The sequence below is a fragment of the Colius striatus genome, chromosome 2, assembly GCF_028858725.1.
Source record: "Colius striatus isolate bColStr4 chromosome 2, bColStr4.1.hap1, whole genome shotgun sequence".
Classification (NCBI taxonomy): domain Eukaryota; kingdom Metazoa; phylum Chordata; class Aves; order Coliiformes; family Coliidae; genus Colius; species Colius striatus.
The window spans coordinates 61,593,509-61,609,219 of record NC_084760.1 but is presented as its reverse complement, the minus strand read 5'-3'; the positions used below and the strand labels follow the sequence as shown (position 1 = coordinate 61,609,219).

The window sequence follows — 15,711 nt, the reverse complement described above, 5'->3', positions numbered from 1 at the left end:
ACTTTCCACAAACCTGCTGGTTTGCCATATCCAGCAATATACTCTACAGTTCCTGGTATCTTTAACTATTAGAAAAACTTTAATTCTAACCTAAAACTTCACTACAGTGAAGAAAATTCCATCTCTCATTTAATCAGTTGTTGAGTCCACCCCAGTGTACAGGGTCCAGCAATACCATCAGCTTTACAGTCCCATCTCAACAGTACACTAACCACAATATTAACAAAACCAAGTGAATCTCTTCTTTCCAAAAATCCTGCCTCAAATTCTCCTTGCTTCCATTGTTGTTATCTGTGCTAACCTCAGAGGATATCAGACTACCTCTGAGGCCCTTACTCTCCAAAAGCCTAAATTCAATTCTACGCTCTTCCCTCATCTGTAAGCAAGTGATTCTGTTGTATGGCAAATATACTACTGTACAGCCACAAACCCTGTCCCTACAGCCCCTTCCCTAGCAGCGTGGCCATGGGAGGGGGGCAGCAGTGCAATTCTTTTTTTTTTTTTTTTCTTCCTAATGTGAAAAAGTCTTTCTTAGAACATGCTGAGCCATAAAAGTCCCCTGCAGAGGACATCCCAAATAACCAGGATGAGATGGCATTGCAGACTGTGATAGAATTATCTATGTGCACAATATGTAGGTTTGCATCAAGCAGGGAGGACCATGCTGATGCAGCATTACGCCAGATAACTGCAAAACTGCGCAAATGAGCTCTCAGGTTACCATGCAAGATGGTATATGGCAAGTTTTGGGGAATCTTGTCTTCCCCAGTCACTGTCCTAGAATGTATTCTCAAGAAAATGTCTAGTTTTCAGTACAATTACAGCTGACAAGCTCCATATGGAGCTATTTCTTTCTCAATTGTTGTTAGGATTGGTGTCGACCTTTATTAAGGACAATTATTATAGAGGCAGCTTTTCCGCTGTATCGTAAACAACTCATGGAAGGAATATAAGGCTAGTCAGAGATAACACACCACAACAATCATAAACCAGTATTCTCTTGTGGAACCATTTTGTTGCTTTCTCTACTCTGAAAGTTGAGGCTAGAATTTGGATTAGAGTGACAGTGTAAAAAAAAAAAATCCCCTACATTGGTTTTACTGAACCCCGCTAGGGTACAGACACAGAGTATGCTATTATAGGGAAAGGCATCCCTGCTAATGATTCAATCACAATCCATTATACTTAATCTCCATATACTGAAAATCTGGATAGAGCTTCAATCCTTTGCTGAAACTTGCTGTGACCACAACACCAAAATAAAGGTAGCCTTTGACAAGGATGTCTACTTTATGACTAGCCCTGAGACCAGTTTAAGTGTCTTGGCTACTGTAAAAACTAGAAATGTCATATAATTGTATGTTAATTGTAAACAAATAATATCATAATCATACAACTTAGGAAGGGACATCTGGGTTTCTAGTTATGTGGTCCAATTTCTTGTTCAATGTAAGGCAAACTTCAAAGTGAGATCAGGTTATTCAAGGCGATTATTTGATCAAGTTTTGGGTACTGCCAGGGAGAGACAGACAATAGAGATACACTACAGATTGAAAGCAGCAAAAGAAATACTGAAGAGCTATCTTTATTGTTGTTGTTTGTTTAATTGTGTGGTGCCATGGCAATCTGAGACATCCACCTTATGAAAACAGAGATACCCTCATCTACCAGTTGAAGTGTGTGCAAGCGTTTGAGAAACCAGAGAATGGGTAAATACCACAAAAATAGCTTCAGTCACTAATACTGCTTGACAAACAAGGTTTCAGTGTGTGTATTCTTCTGGCAGTTGGTGTAACTTGACAGAATTTGAGGGACACTATGCTTGGGAACTGTATCACACACACAGTATCAGAATCATTAGCTCACCTCTAGGCCGCACAAACAGCACATCATCAACTGAAGGCTACTTTTATCCTATTTCACTTGTTAAGAGATATTGCCACATTCATCCAAATCCCACAGTAATTTCTCAAGCCTTCTAGTGTTTGAAGGAACTTCCAATAACTACAATTTGTATTGATTTTTACACTAAAGTGAATTAATTGTGCTTGTGACAGTAATGAGTTGTTCCTGGGGGGGGGGGGGGGGGAACCACCACACTGTTTAAAGTAGCTACTAAATCAGAGAAGAAATAAAACTTTGACTCTCTCATAGCTTCAGGGTATCCACTTGTGCTGTCATTCAAAAAAGCCAAAGTCTGTTCCAAACATTTGATAGACACCCTCCTGACTTCAACCTGAGCCTATTACCCAGAGACATTTTTTCTTCTGCAACCACCTGAAGCCAAGACAGTTATTCTGTACTTTTTTTTTAATGAATGCTTAAGTATCCCCGAAAGGTTCCCCTGCACGCTGGATGAGCCAGCATCCCGTCTTTCACCGCCAGGCCCGGCCCTGCTCCGCTCCCGCCGCCTCTAGGCGCCAAGACCGATTAGACACACACCCCAAACCCCGGGGCGCAGAGAACTGGCGGGAAAAAAACCTGAAGCCGCGCATGCGCAGCGTGAGTGCGCACAGCCGCCCCTCCCGTAGCTGTCCCTCACGCCGCCCGCGCGGCTTCACCACACATGCGCGCCACTGCGGCCGCGATGTTGCGGCGGGAGAGCACGCACGGGTGCACTGCCGAAGCCATGCTTCACGCCCCTGTGCGCATGCGTCGCCTGCGCCGTTTCCTTGGCAGCTGTGGTTGTTTTCGGCAAAACCACCTGTGCGCAGCTGCGCAGGGGGAGTGCGGGTTGAGGGAGAAACCACTGGGGGGGGGGGGGGGGGGGGTAAGGCAGCATCCCCAGGCTGGCCGCGGCGCTGCTACGGAAGCGGACGGGGCTGATGTGAGTGACGCCCTCGCGCTGTGCAGGGGCCCGGAGCGGGGCTGCGTCAGGCGAGGCCCGCGCCTCGGGCGCGGAGGTCGCATATGGCTGGGGTCCTGCCCACTGTTGCCGCCGCTCGCCCTGGTGCGCGGCTCCAGAGGCGGGTAGGATGGGGCACGCCTCCCCACCACTGTTCCCTCCCTCGGCTCCCCTTCCACCGAGCCGCCCCTTCCCCCACCTGGGTTGGGGGTGCTCAGCGGCCGTTAAGCGCAGCGCTGTGGCGCGGCTGTTGGCGCGCGCGGGCGACGTTACGCGGCCGGGGCCGGGCCGGTGGCGGGGCCGGAGGGCGGCTGGCGGGCGGCTGGCGGCCAGCCCTGCCCGGCGAGAGCGGGCAATGCGTGCGCCGCGCTCCGGGTGAGAGCGAGCGGGAGGGGGACCCCGGGTCTCGCGGCGTTGCTGGCAGTGAGCCCTGCGGCTGAGTGCCGGGACGAGGCGAAACTGGCGGCCCAGGGAGGCCGGCCTGCCGGTGTCGGTACAGCGTGGTGGTATCAAGCAACGCCGCCTGAAGCCGCAACCCCATGATCAGTAATTACTATTTATTTCCGCCCCCTCGGTACAAGCTTTGTAGTTGACTTGGGTGAGATTGCATAGTCAGTTTATACCGCGCGGCACGCGGATGATGCAGTGCTTCCCCGTGCGTGATACGTTAAGCCCCAAAGCAGCGATGCCTCACTCGCCTGAGGAATGCACATCTACGTATGAGATGCCGTTAATCCCATCTATTAGTCTCGTGGAGGCGTGTGCTGGGGAATGCACCTTTTTATATTTGTTGTTTAGCATTTTTCCTCTGCAAAGCAAAATGCCACTTTGGAAACTGAAATGCTTATTGTGGTGTCTTGATGAGAACGCATTTTCAAAATTATATTCGAAGAAGAGACAGAGATTTAAAATGTAAACAATAAAAGCTCTATTTTCTTGGAAGTTTGTAATTTTGCAATCAGGACAGACTGTTTTCAATTGTCTTCCAATGAACGAAAGGTGCCAGATCTTGGGGGGGCGGGAGGGAAGCTCATCATTGACTCTGAAGGTAAAGCTTTCTGATAGAAAACAGATTAGTAGCACCAGTTTTTTTCGACATCCTTTTAAATAAGTGTGAACACAAGGTTCTTGCTGACACGTCTAAACTAGTAGAAGTTCCTGCACTTTATAGGAGTGTTTGATACACAAGTCCATAGGTATTTACATGGTAGTGATAAAGTTGTCTGTCAGCTTTGTGGACTTATATACCAAATTTTCTTGACTAAAGACAGGTTGTTTACCTGTGAAAGTAAAGCTTTGCTTTATGAGTCAAAACATTTTAGTTAGTGAAAATATTACTATTGTGCCAGCACGATGATGAAGCATATTACAGAACAAAACATTTTTTTTCTTCCTGTGAAATCCCTTCTTGTCATTCTTGCTCATTTCAAACATCCTTAGATTGTTGGATGCTTAGTGTAAGTGCTTTGCTTAATACGTGAAATAAACTAAGGGCACCTGGCAACTGTGTAACCAGTAGTTCTGTAATCCCAAACCAACCCTAAAACTTTGCAATTTTTTTCTTGGTTTGGTTTGGCTAGCCAGCACACCAAACTGCTGTTAAGTGGCAAATGTGAAATGTCCTGAAAGTATGTAGGCAGTTGTTAACAGGGAAGAAGCGAGTAACAGTATGAAGGAGAGATGAGAGAGATGTGAGGGTACGGTGGTGCAGAATCTCAGAGATGTAAGTTTAGCCTTGGCCCTTGCCTATACTGGTAAGATGTATGTGCTCAGGCATGATATTTAGTGTTGAGGCCAAGTGCTATGTTTGTCTCACTTTAATGCTATTAAACTGTCTTAGTCCCAAATCGGAGTGGCTGCATGCAAACTGCCTGTTAATAATGGTCCCTACTAACTGCTAAACTGTACCAAGGAATTGCTTGGACCAATATGGTGCCAAACGTAATGGAGCTGCACAGTCTGGCAGTATTTGTTGCTGTCTCTCAATTTATTAGGATAAATGTAGCCTGAGTATCTGGTGTCTCTAACAGGAGGTGTTACCTAGGGAGACCTTGGAGCTATTGCCTGATGGGCTATTGGGGAGATAGGTACAATGGTTCATAGCCTGGAAGGCAAGGGCAACATAACACATCCATAGACAGCTAAGTTTCATTCATTCCGCTGTTTACAAAACAGCTTTTTATATTAAAGTTGTTTTGTGAACCATACTGAATTTTCTTGATGAAAAGATAAACCTGTTTAATGATTTTTTTTTTTTTTTTTTTGCCTTCAAGCTTTGTTTGGATTGTGTTTGTAGGCTTTTCCCCACAGTCAGGAGGGCCTAACATTTTTTTCTTTAGAGAAGTGATTTTCTTGTAATTGCTTGTCTGCTTTATATAAAATACAAATGCTTTACATAAACATAAATATTTAAGGATTTGTAATAAACTTAGATCTGTTGGCAGATATGAATCTTTGCATTGAAAGCTATCAGCTAGCTGCAATATGATGCTATCGGGATAGGAACCTGAATAGAAATTCAATATGAATGGCTTCATGAGTCATTGTTATTTAAGTAAACTCTAGGGTTTTTGAAGACTAAAGAACGATAGTACTCAAGTATTTGGCTGTTGCCCAGAAATATATAACTAATTAAACTGCTGTAGTGTTGGTTTTTTATTTACTGTGATGTAACAAGTATCAAATAGACAGAGAATCCTAAGCTGAGCTTTGATGGCAGAGAACGTGTAATAATTTAGACAAATAGTCTAGAAATAAGTATTTCCCTGAAAGACCTGTACTCATCCTTGATATTAATTAGCATGCGTTCAATTGTTAGCTTAAAGACTATGGACCAGTTATGTTACTGAAAGTTGTTAATTGCTTTAAATAGAATGGTGAATTGTGAGGAAGAAGCAGCTGGTGTGTTGAGCAGTCACTTCTAACTGAAGATTGAAAATGCCAGCAGGTAAGAATACTTTGTTTGATTTCCAGTACATATTATATAATCATAACTAGTTGCATATGATAGGAGTTACTTCTGTCTATAAATTTTTCATGCAGCATTGACTCTATTTTGAGTGACTGTCTATAGCTCATTTTCAAAGTGCTGTTTTTTTCATTTTATCTTTCTATTTTAAATTTGGGAGCTTTTATAAAAATTGTAACGGCAGTGGTAAATATGCTATAGCTGAGGCACAGCCTTTTTCTGTGGTGTGCCAGATTGCATTTTTAATTCGTTAGCTACAAATTACCTCGGGGGGCTAGAACACCTACTGCTTCAAGGTTTGAAATGCTGCTAATCGTAGTATCACTATTCACAGAACAGCAGGGACTCTCATCTCCAGCTGATTTTGGATGCGTGCATGTCCCTACCTCTTAGAGATATGTTTCAGAGTGGTGTTCCTCTGGGTTCCAGACTCAGTAAAAAAAGATAGAGGTTCTGCTTCTTCTGCAGTGTGTCACCTTCATTAAGTGTGCTGCTGTTCATAGACAGCCAGGGCGATAACCTGTCCTCTGCTTTGGCTTGTCCTTTTTTTATGCTGATCCTGTTGTGTATGCGCTTCAAAATCTTCTTTCCTCAGGAAACAGAGTAGATGGTGCTGACTTCAGCAACAAGTGGTACCCTGATGTATTTGTATAATGTTGCCGAGATATCTTTGTATGGTTTATCAGTGGAAATTCAGCTGAAAACTAAGTGCATTTCTTGGTAAACTTTCCCTGATAAAATAATTGGCTTCTGTAAAGAGTGATTATGCACTTTGTTTTAGTAATGGTGATTATTGAGCTAGTGAATAATGCTCTAGACATCTTCTTGCAGTTGAAAGTGAGGCAAAGGCAAAAACCAAAGTCCGCTTTGAGGAAATCTTCAGACGTCATGCTGACCTAACAGACACAAAGAAATCAAAGAAAAAGAAGTTTCACTCTCAAGAAAATATTGTGGTGAGTTTGAACACATGCAAACTTCATTTAGTTGCCTTCATTAATGGATAAAAGTTCAGGAAAATGTATTGAAGAAAGGTAATGTAAGGATTTTTAAAAAATAAAGTATGAAGTATATTTCTGCACGTATCTTTTGGTTTTGGTCTGGCTTTTACTTGTTTGTATACAGGCAATGCATCATTGTTATTTGGAGGTATGATAAAATCATACAGGTAAAAAAGGTGACACATGCAGGCATACACTCATTTAAAGTACCTTATTTCCTTTCACATTTTTCAGGAAAATCTTAAGATTTTCAAATTTAGTTTTCACTGTAGTAGGAGTTTAGGTAATAGTCAAGCAGAATCACGACTGTAAAAGTTTTTTTTTTGATGTAGAGTACTACATCAGTGTAATACAAGTACATCTGTGAATTGAGAACTGATGAGAATTTATAACAATATTAGAGATAATCATTAACTGTATTTTGTTTCCTAAAAATTGCTGGTATAAGAATTTACAAGATTTTACCTCAGTAGAATCATAGAATGGTAGGGATTGGAAGGGACCCTTAGTGATCATCTAGTCCAACCCCTCTGCTCAAACAGGTCCATGTAGATCAGGTTGCACGGGAACATGTACAGGTGTATCTTGAAGACCTCCAAGGAAGCAGACTCCACACCCTCCCTGGGCAGCCTCTGCCAAGGCTCCATCACCCTCACAGTGAGATAGTTTACTCTTATGTTTAAACTGAACTTTATGTGTTCCAGCTTCATCCCATTACCCCTTGTCCTCTTGCTAGATACAATAGAAAAAAGGGATGTACCAGCCTCCTGACATCCACCATTTATGTACTTATAAATATTAATGAGATTCTCCCCTCAGTCTCCTCTAAACAGCCCCAGTTCCCGCAGCCTTTCCTCATAAAGAAGATGCTCCAGTCCCCTGATCATCTTGATGGCCGAGAATTTCTCTGTCCCTCTTGGGCTGAGCAGCCCAGAACTGGACACAGGACTCCAGATGAGACCTTACCAGGGCAGAGTAGAGAGGGAGAAGAACCTCCCTTGACCTGCTGGCCACACTCTTCTCGATGCATTCCAGGATGCCATTGGCCGCCTTGGCCACGAGGGCACATTGCTGGCTCATGGTTAGTTTATTATCAACCAGGACTCCCAGGTCTCTCTGTGCAGAGCTGCTCTCCAGCAGGTCAATCCCCAGCCTGTACTGGTGTGTGGGATTGTTCCTCCCCAGGTGCAGGACTCTGCACTTGTCTTTATTGAACCTCATGAGGTTCCTCTCTGCCCAACAAAGAGTCTGCCTATACAGGGAGTCATTGTGATGTGTAAAATACAGCATAAAAGAGTTAGAGCATGGGGTTTTTTTTCCTCTTTTTTTTTTTTTGCTAACGTGTAAATACAAGACTAAATTCTTCCTCGATTGGATTTACTTTTTTTTGTTGAAACATGAGTTTTAAAATCTGTACTTGATAGGTATTTTTGAACACATAATGTACATTCATATGAAACTACATTACTCATAATTATTTTAGGCTTACTTTTAATTTAAAATTGCTTTCTATTCTAGAAGGCTGTGATGTAAAAGACTATAGTGTTTTGGAGTTACCTAGAAACACTTAAAAATCTCAGTGAACTCAGTCAAAAGCTAGTGGTATACACAGAAATTAAGAATCACTATTAGGATCAGTGTGGAAGCCTAACTATGGTTTTGTTGAAGCCATAGATTTTTTACCACTGAAAGCACTAAAAAACTAAGGACTTGAGGAGAATGTGTATTGAAACTTAAAACTGAGCATTTTGAATATTTCTTTCAAGTGTTGCAAAGTTGCAAGAGCTCAGATTGGTATTTTCCATGCTGGTTGAATTCAAGTAGAAGTTTCTGTAAAAGCTTCAGCAAGTAACCAGTCATTTCTTTGTAAGAAATAAATGTGTGTGGGAGGGGAAGAGGTGGTAGATGGAGGAAGTTGGCTGGTTTTGTTCCAATTTTTTTCACTTTATATAATTTAGCTGTACAGAGTTTCACGTATCTCGAAATAATGTGAAATTTATCAGCAAGGGTTGTCTTTATGTCACACACTTGCTGTAAACGGTCTCCCAGGTTTAAAAAGAAACAGGTCATGGCTGAGAGCATATTTCCACTGGAAGTGTTCCAGTCTATTTGTTCTTTTGTCTTTACTGAATCTAGACTTTCTTGGATTACTAAACCTTGTCCATTGCAATCTGCTGTTTCCCTGAAACCTGAGTAGTGAGGCTGTAGGAGGTTGCTGTGATTTATTTATTTTTTTTTTTTTAGGTGACACAAGTGAGGGTGAGGCAATTACCTGCCCACTTGCCAGCTCCACTCTGTGTTCTCATTGCCTAGAGAGAAGGAAAGCACCCTGACTGGAAAAGGAAAGGCTGATGTCAGTAGGGCAGAATGAGCTTGAAGTCACAAATGACAGGAATGAAAGTCTTATAATGGAGATATAGACATCAGCAGTGGCCAGTGAAAGGTCTGCTTTGCCATTCAATAGATGCAAGTGCAGTGAGTAAGAGGCTGAAGGTGTGGCTGAAAAACCAAGCAATTGGGACACAGTCAGAAAGTGAATTTGCTTGTATGTCTTCCAGGGCTGTCACAATATTTCTTTTTTACCATTTGTTAGAGTGAGGCAAGCTTCAGACCAGTCAACACCCAGACTATTTTGCCCAGATAGATTAATCTATCTGAAGTCAGTATGAAAATGATTGTATATGGTTCAGTCTAAATTTCATGGTAGAAAAGAGGATGTTTAACTCGGAAAATCTCAGTGCATTTTTCTACCAGGTGATAAGCAAGATCCCCTTATGGAAGCAAGAATTTCTCCCCTAGACTACAGTCTGACCAGCTTACAATATTGAAATGGTCACATATTGGTCACTAAGGTTTTTGTATTCAAGGCAGGACTGCGACAGATTTTTTCCTATTTCAGTCGTGTTACTTCCTTTCTTAACTGAGTCCACTCCTTTCCTTTCTTCATAAGGCCCTGGATGACAGCTTGGGGTCTCGAGTTTCAAGAGGGTACAGGTATTAGGAGTCTATCTTCAGGCTTGAAATTTCTTGTGTTCTTTTGGGTAAGACAGATGTTTTTACATGTTTCTTGTGACTAATTCAGTGCTTTGATTTCTGTCTTAGATGTAAAACACAACCCACAGAGCTTTATGGTTGTAGAATTTTCACAGGGTCTGTTTCATAGCCCATTTTTTTTTTCATAAGTGTCAGGCACTGAATAATTGTTGAGATTGCCATTAGTTTTTAGCCTTTTATTTCTTGTATTTAAAATAGAACCACTAATAGTTGACTGCATACTTGACCTGCACATTTTCTCAATATTTTTTGTTAAAATTTTGCGAAACTTCTCCAAGCCTATCCTATCTGTAAATTAAAGAAGTTCTAGCTTTGAGCATCCACATTTTGTATTCTTACATGAGCAATACCAGTTTCTTAAACTTCCCACCAAACTAGCTGATATTACAATTACATTCATTACCAATTCAGTTCTAAATAAATGGCATTTTACAACCAGAGCATATCAACCTTTTAGTGGGTTGGCAGTGTTCATTCCTAATTTTTCAAGATGTGCCTGTGTTATGGGAAGAAATTCAGACACCTCTTCAGATCTGGTTACCTGAATTTTCAAATACCCTGGCAAGACCACTTGATGTGATTCCAAGTTCCACTGACACATATTTGAGAAGCCTTTTTAAAAAGGAATTGCTCCTGCTGTCAGCTCTAGAACACGAATCTGAGCGACACAACTCGTCTCATTATGTTGTGAGCCTTGTGTGCTACCCCACCTGCATGCATCTTGGCTGGCACCCATCTCTCACTTCTACCAAGCCAGTAGTGCAAGTAGGTCTGTTCTCAGGGAAGAATGCTTTATCTGCCCCAGTGCCATAATGTGTCAATGGGGCTATTTTAAAGAAAAGCTTTCAATTTGTTATATGCTTTAATCTGAGGAGGTCAGGTTCAGGTTAGCGACCCTCTGGAGTTAATCCAGAGACAAGCCTATCCTCTGAGCTGCTTTTCCAGCCTGTCTACTTTTTCTAACTCAGTTCAAGTGTGTTCATATGTAGACGATTGCTCTTAGTTGATCTCTCTCTTGCATATCAGACAGAGAAACTATGCCAATATCTCTGCCTCTGCCCAAGACGGAATTTGATGGTTTTTACAGACTTCTTAGCTTTTACTTTATCCTTTTGTGACTCCTTCTCATCTTTACTTCCTGTTTAATTACATTGTGTAATTACAACATCTGGGAAAAGTGACCTGAGCTAAGATCATACAGACTATGTATCTGAGGAATTTGTCCTTGAACTGCTTGAAGCTGCTTTGTGCTGCCCGCCATATCTATTAATGTTCCTGGAATTTGCTGTTGTTTGAGACAGTGTTTTATTTCATTATGAGGTTATTCGTTTTTTTTTTTTTTTTTCCTGTGAGTGAATTTGCTATAATTGACTCTGTACTGCAGCTATTTATGATAGACATTTGTGGATGTATGTTTTTTATTTGTTGGCATAATAAACAAGTTCTAGTTCAAGCAAGTTTCTGCAACAGCTAGGTTTCTTTGAGGAAATGGTTCTTGAATATCATATTATCTTAGAAAATCTTGAACAGATCAAAAATAAGGCCTTTTAGAATTTCTCAAAGAATTCTGCTTCATGGACTCAATGGACTAATGTTCTGTCAAGGGCAAAAATCAGCATGACCTTAGCTATTGGTCACTATTGGGTTTTAACTGCTAATGTTATTCCTTATACTTTGCAGTTAAAGCTATTTGTAGAAATATAGATCTGAAAGTGAACAATCTAGTAGAAGGCATTATTTTGGGTTTTTTTATACAAAGTTTGTTGCTTTATTTTTTTAATTTCCCTTTCTCTGTTCTATATTTCAAATTTGTTATATGAAGTCTTCCACATCCTTTTAAGTCATTGACTTAAAAGAGGATGTCACTGGTCTATTTCAGCAAGTGAAAGATGAAGGTACAAGACAAGATTTTTATGATTTGCTATTGAGATAACTTAAAATATTTTTAGACATAGGAAGCTAAAAATAAAGATACCTACTGAAAAGATGTGTGAATGGCTTTAAATCTTTCTAGTGTATTAGGTGAACATACATGAAATTCCAGATGCATTCTCATTTAGGATAGTATTGTTTAATATGTACCATTAGTAAGTCTAGCTAGTGTGATTTTAAACTTTGTGTCTAGTTTGACATCAGTTTTTATTTCTGTGTTAAACTTTGTCTTGGTGTATTTTTCTTGTCATGCTGCTTTTATTTGACAATTTTACTGTACAAATAATAAACTCCCTTGAATTTTTTTTCTCCTCTGTGATTGTACTCATATATTTAAAACTTTTGTTGCTTTTTCCTCCTTTCTTCTTCCTCAATACTTGTAATACTTTTCTTGCTTTGTGTGTTGTTATTCATATATCAGATGTAAATAAAATAAGATGGTGATGAAGGTTTTCAGGCTCAAATAATTGAGGGCATGCAATATGGAGGCAGGTGATTTGCACATTAACAGTTCTTCCTAGTCATGGAATATTGTTCTTGCAGGTGGACATTTTTAAATCAGAATCCATCCTCCAAAGCATGTTTGCCATTGTGACTTCATTCCCCACTCATTCTTCATGTAACCTTGTACATTTTGGTTATCACTTTATACACCTACCGTACCTTTTAAAAAATGTTAGAGGCAAATGTGATTCTGGAGTTGAGAAAAGTATCTCAGCTAGATAGAGAAGATGTCTGTGTTTATTGACAGAGGGAGATGGTCTTTGTGAAGAAAAAATTGCATGCATACAGTAACATTTTCTGCAGCAATTAATTTACTTTCTATGTATTTTAAAGTCCTCTTGAATGTTGTATGTGGAGACTTGAGAGGTGTTTTTATGTAAGACAACAGAGTAAAGGAACCTCACTGACTTTATAGAATTACTGTAAGAGAACAGAGATCTTTGTCTCAGACTCCTTACAGAATTATATCTTAGTTACTTTCCATGGTGTTTGAAGTTTCACGTTAATAGTGTGGGTTGGAACGGGCCTTTAAAGGTATCTAGTCTAAGCGTGCCTGCAACAAGTAGGGACATCTGCAAGTAGATGAGGTTGCTCAGAGCCCCATTCAACCTCACCTTGAATGTTTCTAGGAATGGGGCATTATAAGTTTCAGTAACCAGGAACAGAAACCAGAGGAAGAGAGAAGAGTTTACAATTTATTTCCAAAAAAACTACTGAAAATTGTCAGAAATGAACTGACTAGTGCATTACGTAACATTTATCTTAGCTATTTTAACTAGAATTGTCTTTAGATCATCTCTTTGTCATTCTACTAGGTATAATGGGAGGTTTTTTTGACTTTATAATTTTTAAAAAATCTTAATGGAAATCTGATTTTCAGTTTTGCAACTTCTTAATATAATTTAATTGTCAAACTGGCAAAGAACCTTCAGTAAAAGAGACTACAAACAACTGAGACTGCAGGCTGCCTCTCTCTTGCATTTTAAATGGATGAAAACATTCAGTTTCATCTTCCATAATCTAAAGCAATGACATCTGTTTATGGAGTAGATTTGTTGATTTTTTTTTTTTTTTTTTTTTTTACTGGATATACTTAAAAGTCATTTAAAAACTTAGTGAAACAAAAATAAGGATGTAGTGCCCGAACACCAAATGTTTTTTCAGTGTGAATTTTCTGTTGCCTTTCAATTTGTCACCTGTTAATTTTAAACAAGAAAATAACTAGATCTTTGATTTCATTTTACTTTATGTAACATTGCTAAAGAAGTAACGAGGTACTATGTTTGTCCTAACCCTTAGAACATAATTTTTAGTACAAGTATGTTTTATGTTCTTTCCATTTATAGCTTGACACCTTTAGAAGTAATATTGATCTAGCTAAGGAAAGTGTGAATGATGAAGCAATTATAAACAACACATATAATCCTGAAGAAGAGAGCCCTCGATTTACAAAAAATAAACTGAGGGAGAAAGCTTCAATTGCAGAGAAGATAAACAATGATATTGTTAGTGGAGAGGAGGACAAGCAACCAAATTCTAACAAGAAGAAAAAGAAATCACTGTTACAAGAACAACTTAATGAGGAGGAAAATTTATGTGAAGATAAATTGGAGAGTTTTGAGAAAAAGATTAATGATTTTCCAAAGAAGAAAACAAAAAGTAAATCTCAAACAGATGCACCTCATCAAGAAGGGGATAGGAAGATTAAAAATTCCTTGACTGAAGCAAGAAATGTAACTGAATTAGAAGAGGAAGAAGCGCTAATTCGAGCCTATCAACTGCATGTGGCTGAGGATGAGGCAAATGCAATTAAAAAGAAAATAAGAATGAAACTTAAAGAACAGATGTCTGAATCCACCTCCACTGTTCAAAGCCATGAAGTTGTATTGAACAATGAAGTGGGCAAAAAGAAGAAGAAGAAGAAAGAAGTAACAGTTTTAAGTGAAGCTGAAACAAGGTACTGTAATAAACTGTATACCATGTGTCTGTGAATCTTAAGTGAAATGTTTCACTTTGTTTTAAGAGAAGCAGAAGCTTTCTGATAAACTGTACATATTTTCTAAGTGAGGAACTGGATGATTCTGTTATTAAAAAATACTACCAAATTATTCTTCAAAATGCTGCCGAGATTAATATTAAACTCAGAAATTGTTTTTTAAAAAAATCTCAATTACTATCTGATTTTTTTCTGTGGAACTAACTCTTAAATATCTTAAGATCATTTTGTGCATGGTTTTTTATGAGTGATAGCCCTGGTCCAGGAAAAGGGTATTAGCTTAGCTCTGTTACATTAATTATTCTGCAATTATCTGGAAATTAGGGGAAATAAAAAGGGGAGAGAAATTAAAAAGGCAAGACACTAATGTTGTGAGTGTGTGTTGCTTCTTCAAGATACACAAATGATGAGTTGCAGAACTAAAGAGGAAATTTCAAGTGGATTAATAATGACAATGAGCAATTGTATCCATACAATCAGTAGAATGCAACTGTTAACAATAATCCATTACATTGCAGTGCAATGTCCCTTTCTGAGCTACAGCACCAACCAGTGGAAGATGACAATCAATCGTTGGAAAGACTGTTTCCATCAGAAAGACAGAAACTGGAGGAAAGAATGGAAAAACAGAAACCTAGAGCAAAGAAGGTTAAAAAGAAAACTAGAAAAGGTCTGCTAACAGCCAATACAATATTTGAATGATGTGCTGCTTTATACAAGTATTTTTTTTTTTCTGTACAGCTGCAGAAACATTTGTTCATTGTTCTTTTTTTTTGTGCTGCTACAGAAAATGCTAAAGTCACTTCATAACACAGAAGTGATTAACTGTTGAAGTTACTTATATTTCTTTAGTAACTTAATCGTATTTTTGTTATTCAAGTTCTGAAGCTAATTTGTAAATAGGTTTATTGATTTCTCATTCTAAAGTCTTAAGAATTCACCTGAACTTAACAATGTTCAATCTGAAATTGATAACTAGTTAATTTAAAGGGAGATTTTTAAAGCAGAATATAATAGTATTGCATATGCTACTTTTATGGCATATAGTGCACTCTAATTGTGATTTTTATTATTTTATCATTTTAATTTACTTTATTTACCACCACTCATTTAACATAACATGCAATTAAAACATAATAGTTTTTCATACAATGAATGCATAGTCAAATTGGAGAATTCATTTCCTCAAATGCTATGGAGCCCAAAATAAGAAATTAGTTTAAAAAATGAAGATTACAGAAATTGGGGAGAAGTAGGTCTTTTTATATCTATTAAGTATGAAGGTCTCACTATATTTTGTAAATGAGGAAGTTCTGAAAACAATGTTTTGTAAATTTAGAGAAAATTTACATTTAGAAAGCACCAGTTTCTGCTTATCTTGATTTTTATGTCTTCCTTAGAACACAATTAACAG

General features: G+C 39.1%; 1 protein-coding gene across 6 annotated transcripts in view; it reads left to right on the top strand.

Annotated features, from left to right (window-relative positions):
- Positions 1-2,764: 2,764 nt before the first annotated feature.
- The window catches only part of AHI1 (Abelson helper integration site 1), a 92,525-nt gene continuing 79,578 nt past the window's right edge, over positions 2,765-15,711 (top strand). For 4 of the 6 annotated variants that reach the window (XR_009818236.1, XM_061990789.1, XM_061990785.1 and 1 more), the window contains exons 1-5: positions 2,765-2,827; positions 5,718-5,792; positions 6,645-6,766; positions 13,648-14,258; positions 14,816-14,967. Coding sequence is in view for 5 of the 6 variants with exons in the window: in XM_061990789.1 (XP_061846773.1) it covers positions 5,783-5,792; positions 6,645-6,766; positions 13,648-14,258; positions 14,816-14,967 (895 nt within the window). In the remaining variant the exon portion in view is untranslated. Of the gene's footprint in view, positions 2,828-2,849; positions 2,971-3,146; positions 3,221-5,717; positions 5,793-6,644; positions 6,767-13,647; positions 14,259-14,815; positions 14,968-15,711 lie in introns of those variants that run through there. The other 2 variants (XM_061990786.1, XM_061990787.1) reach the window with 2 other exon arrangements.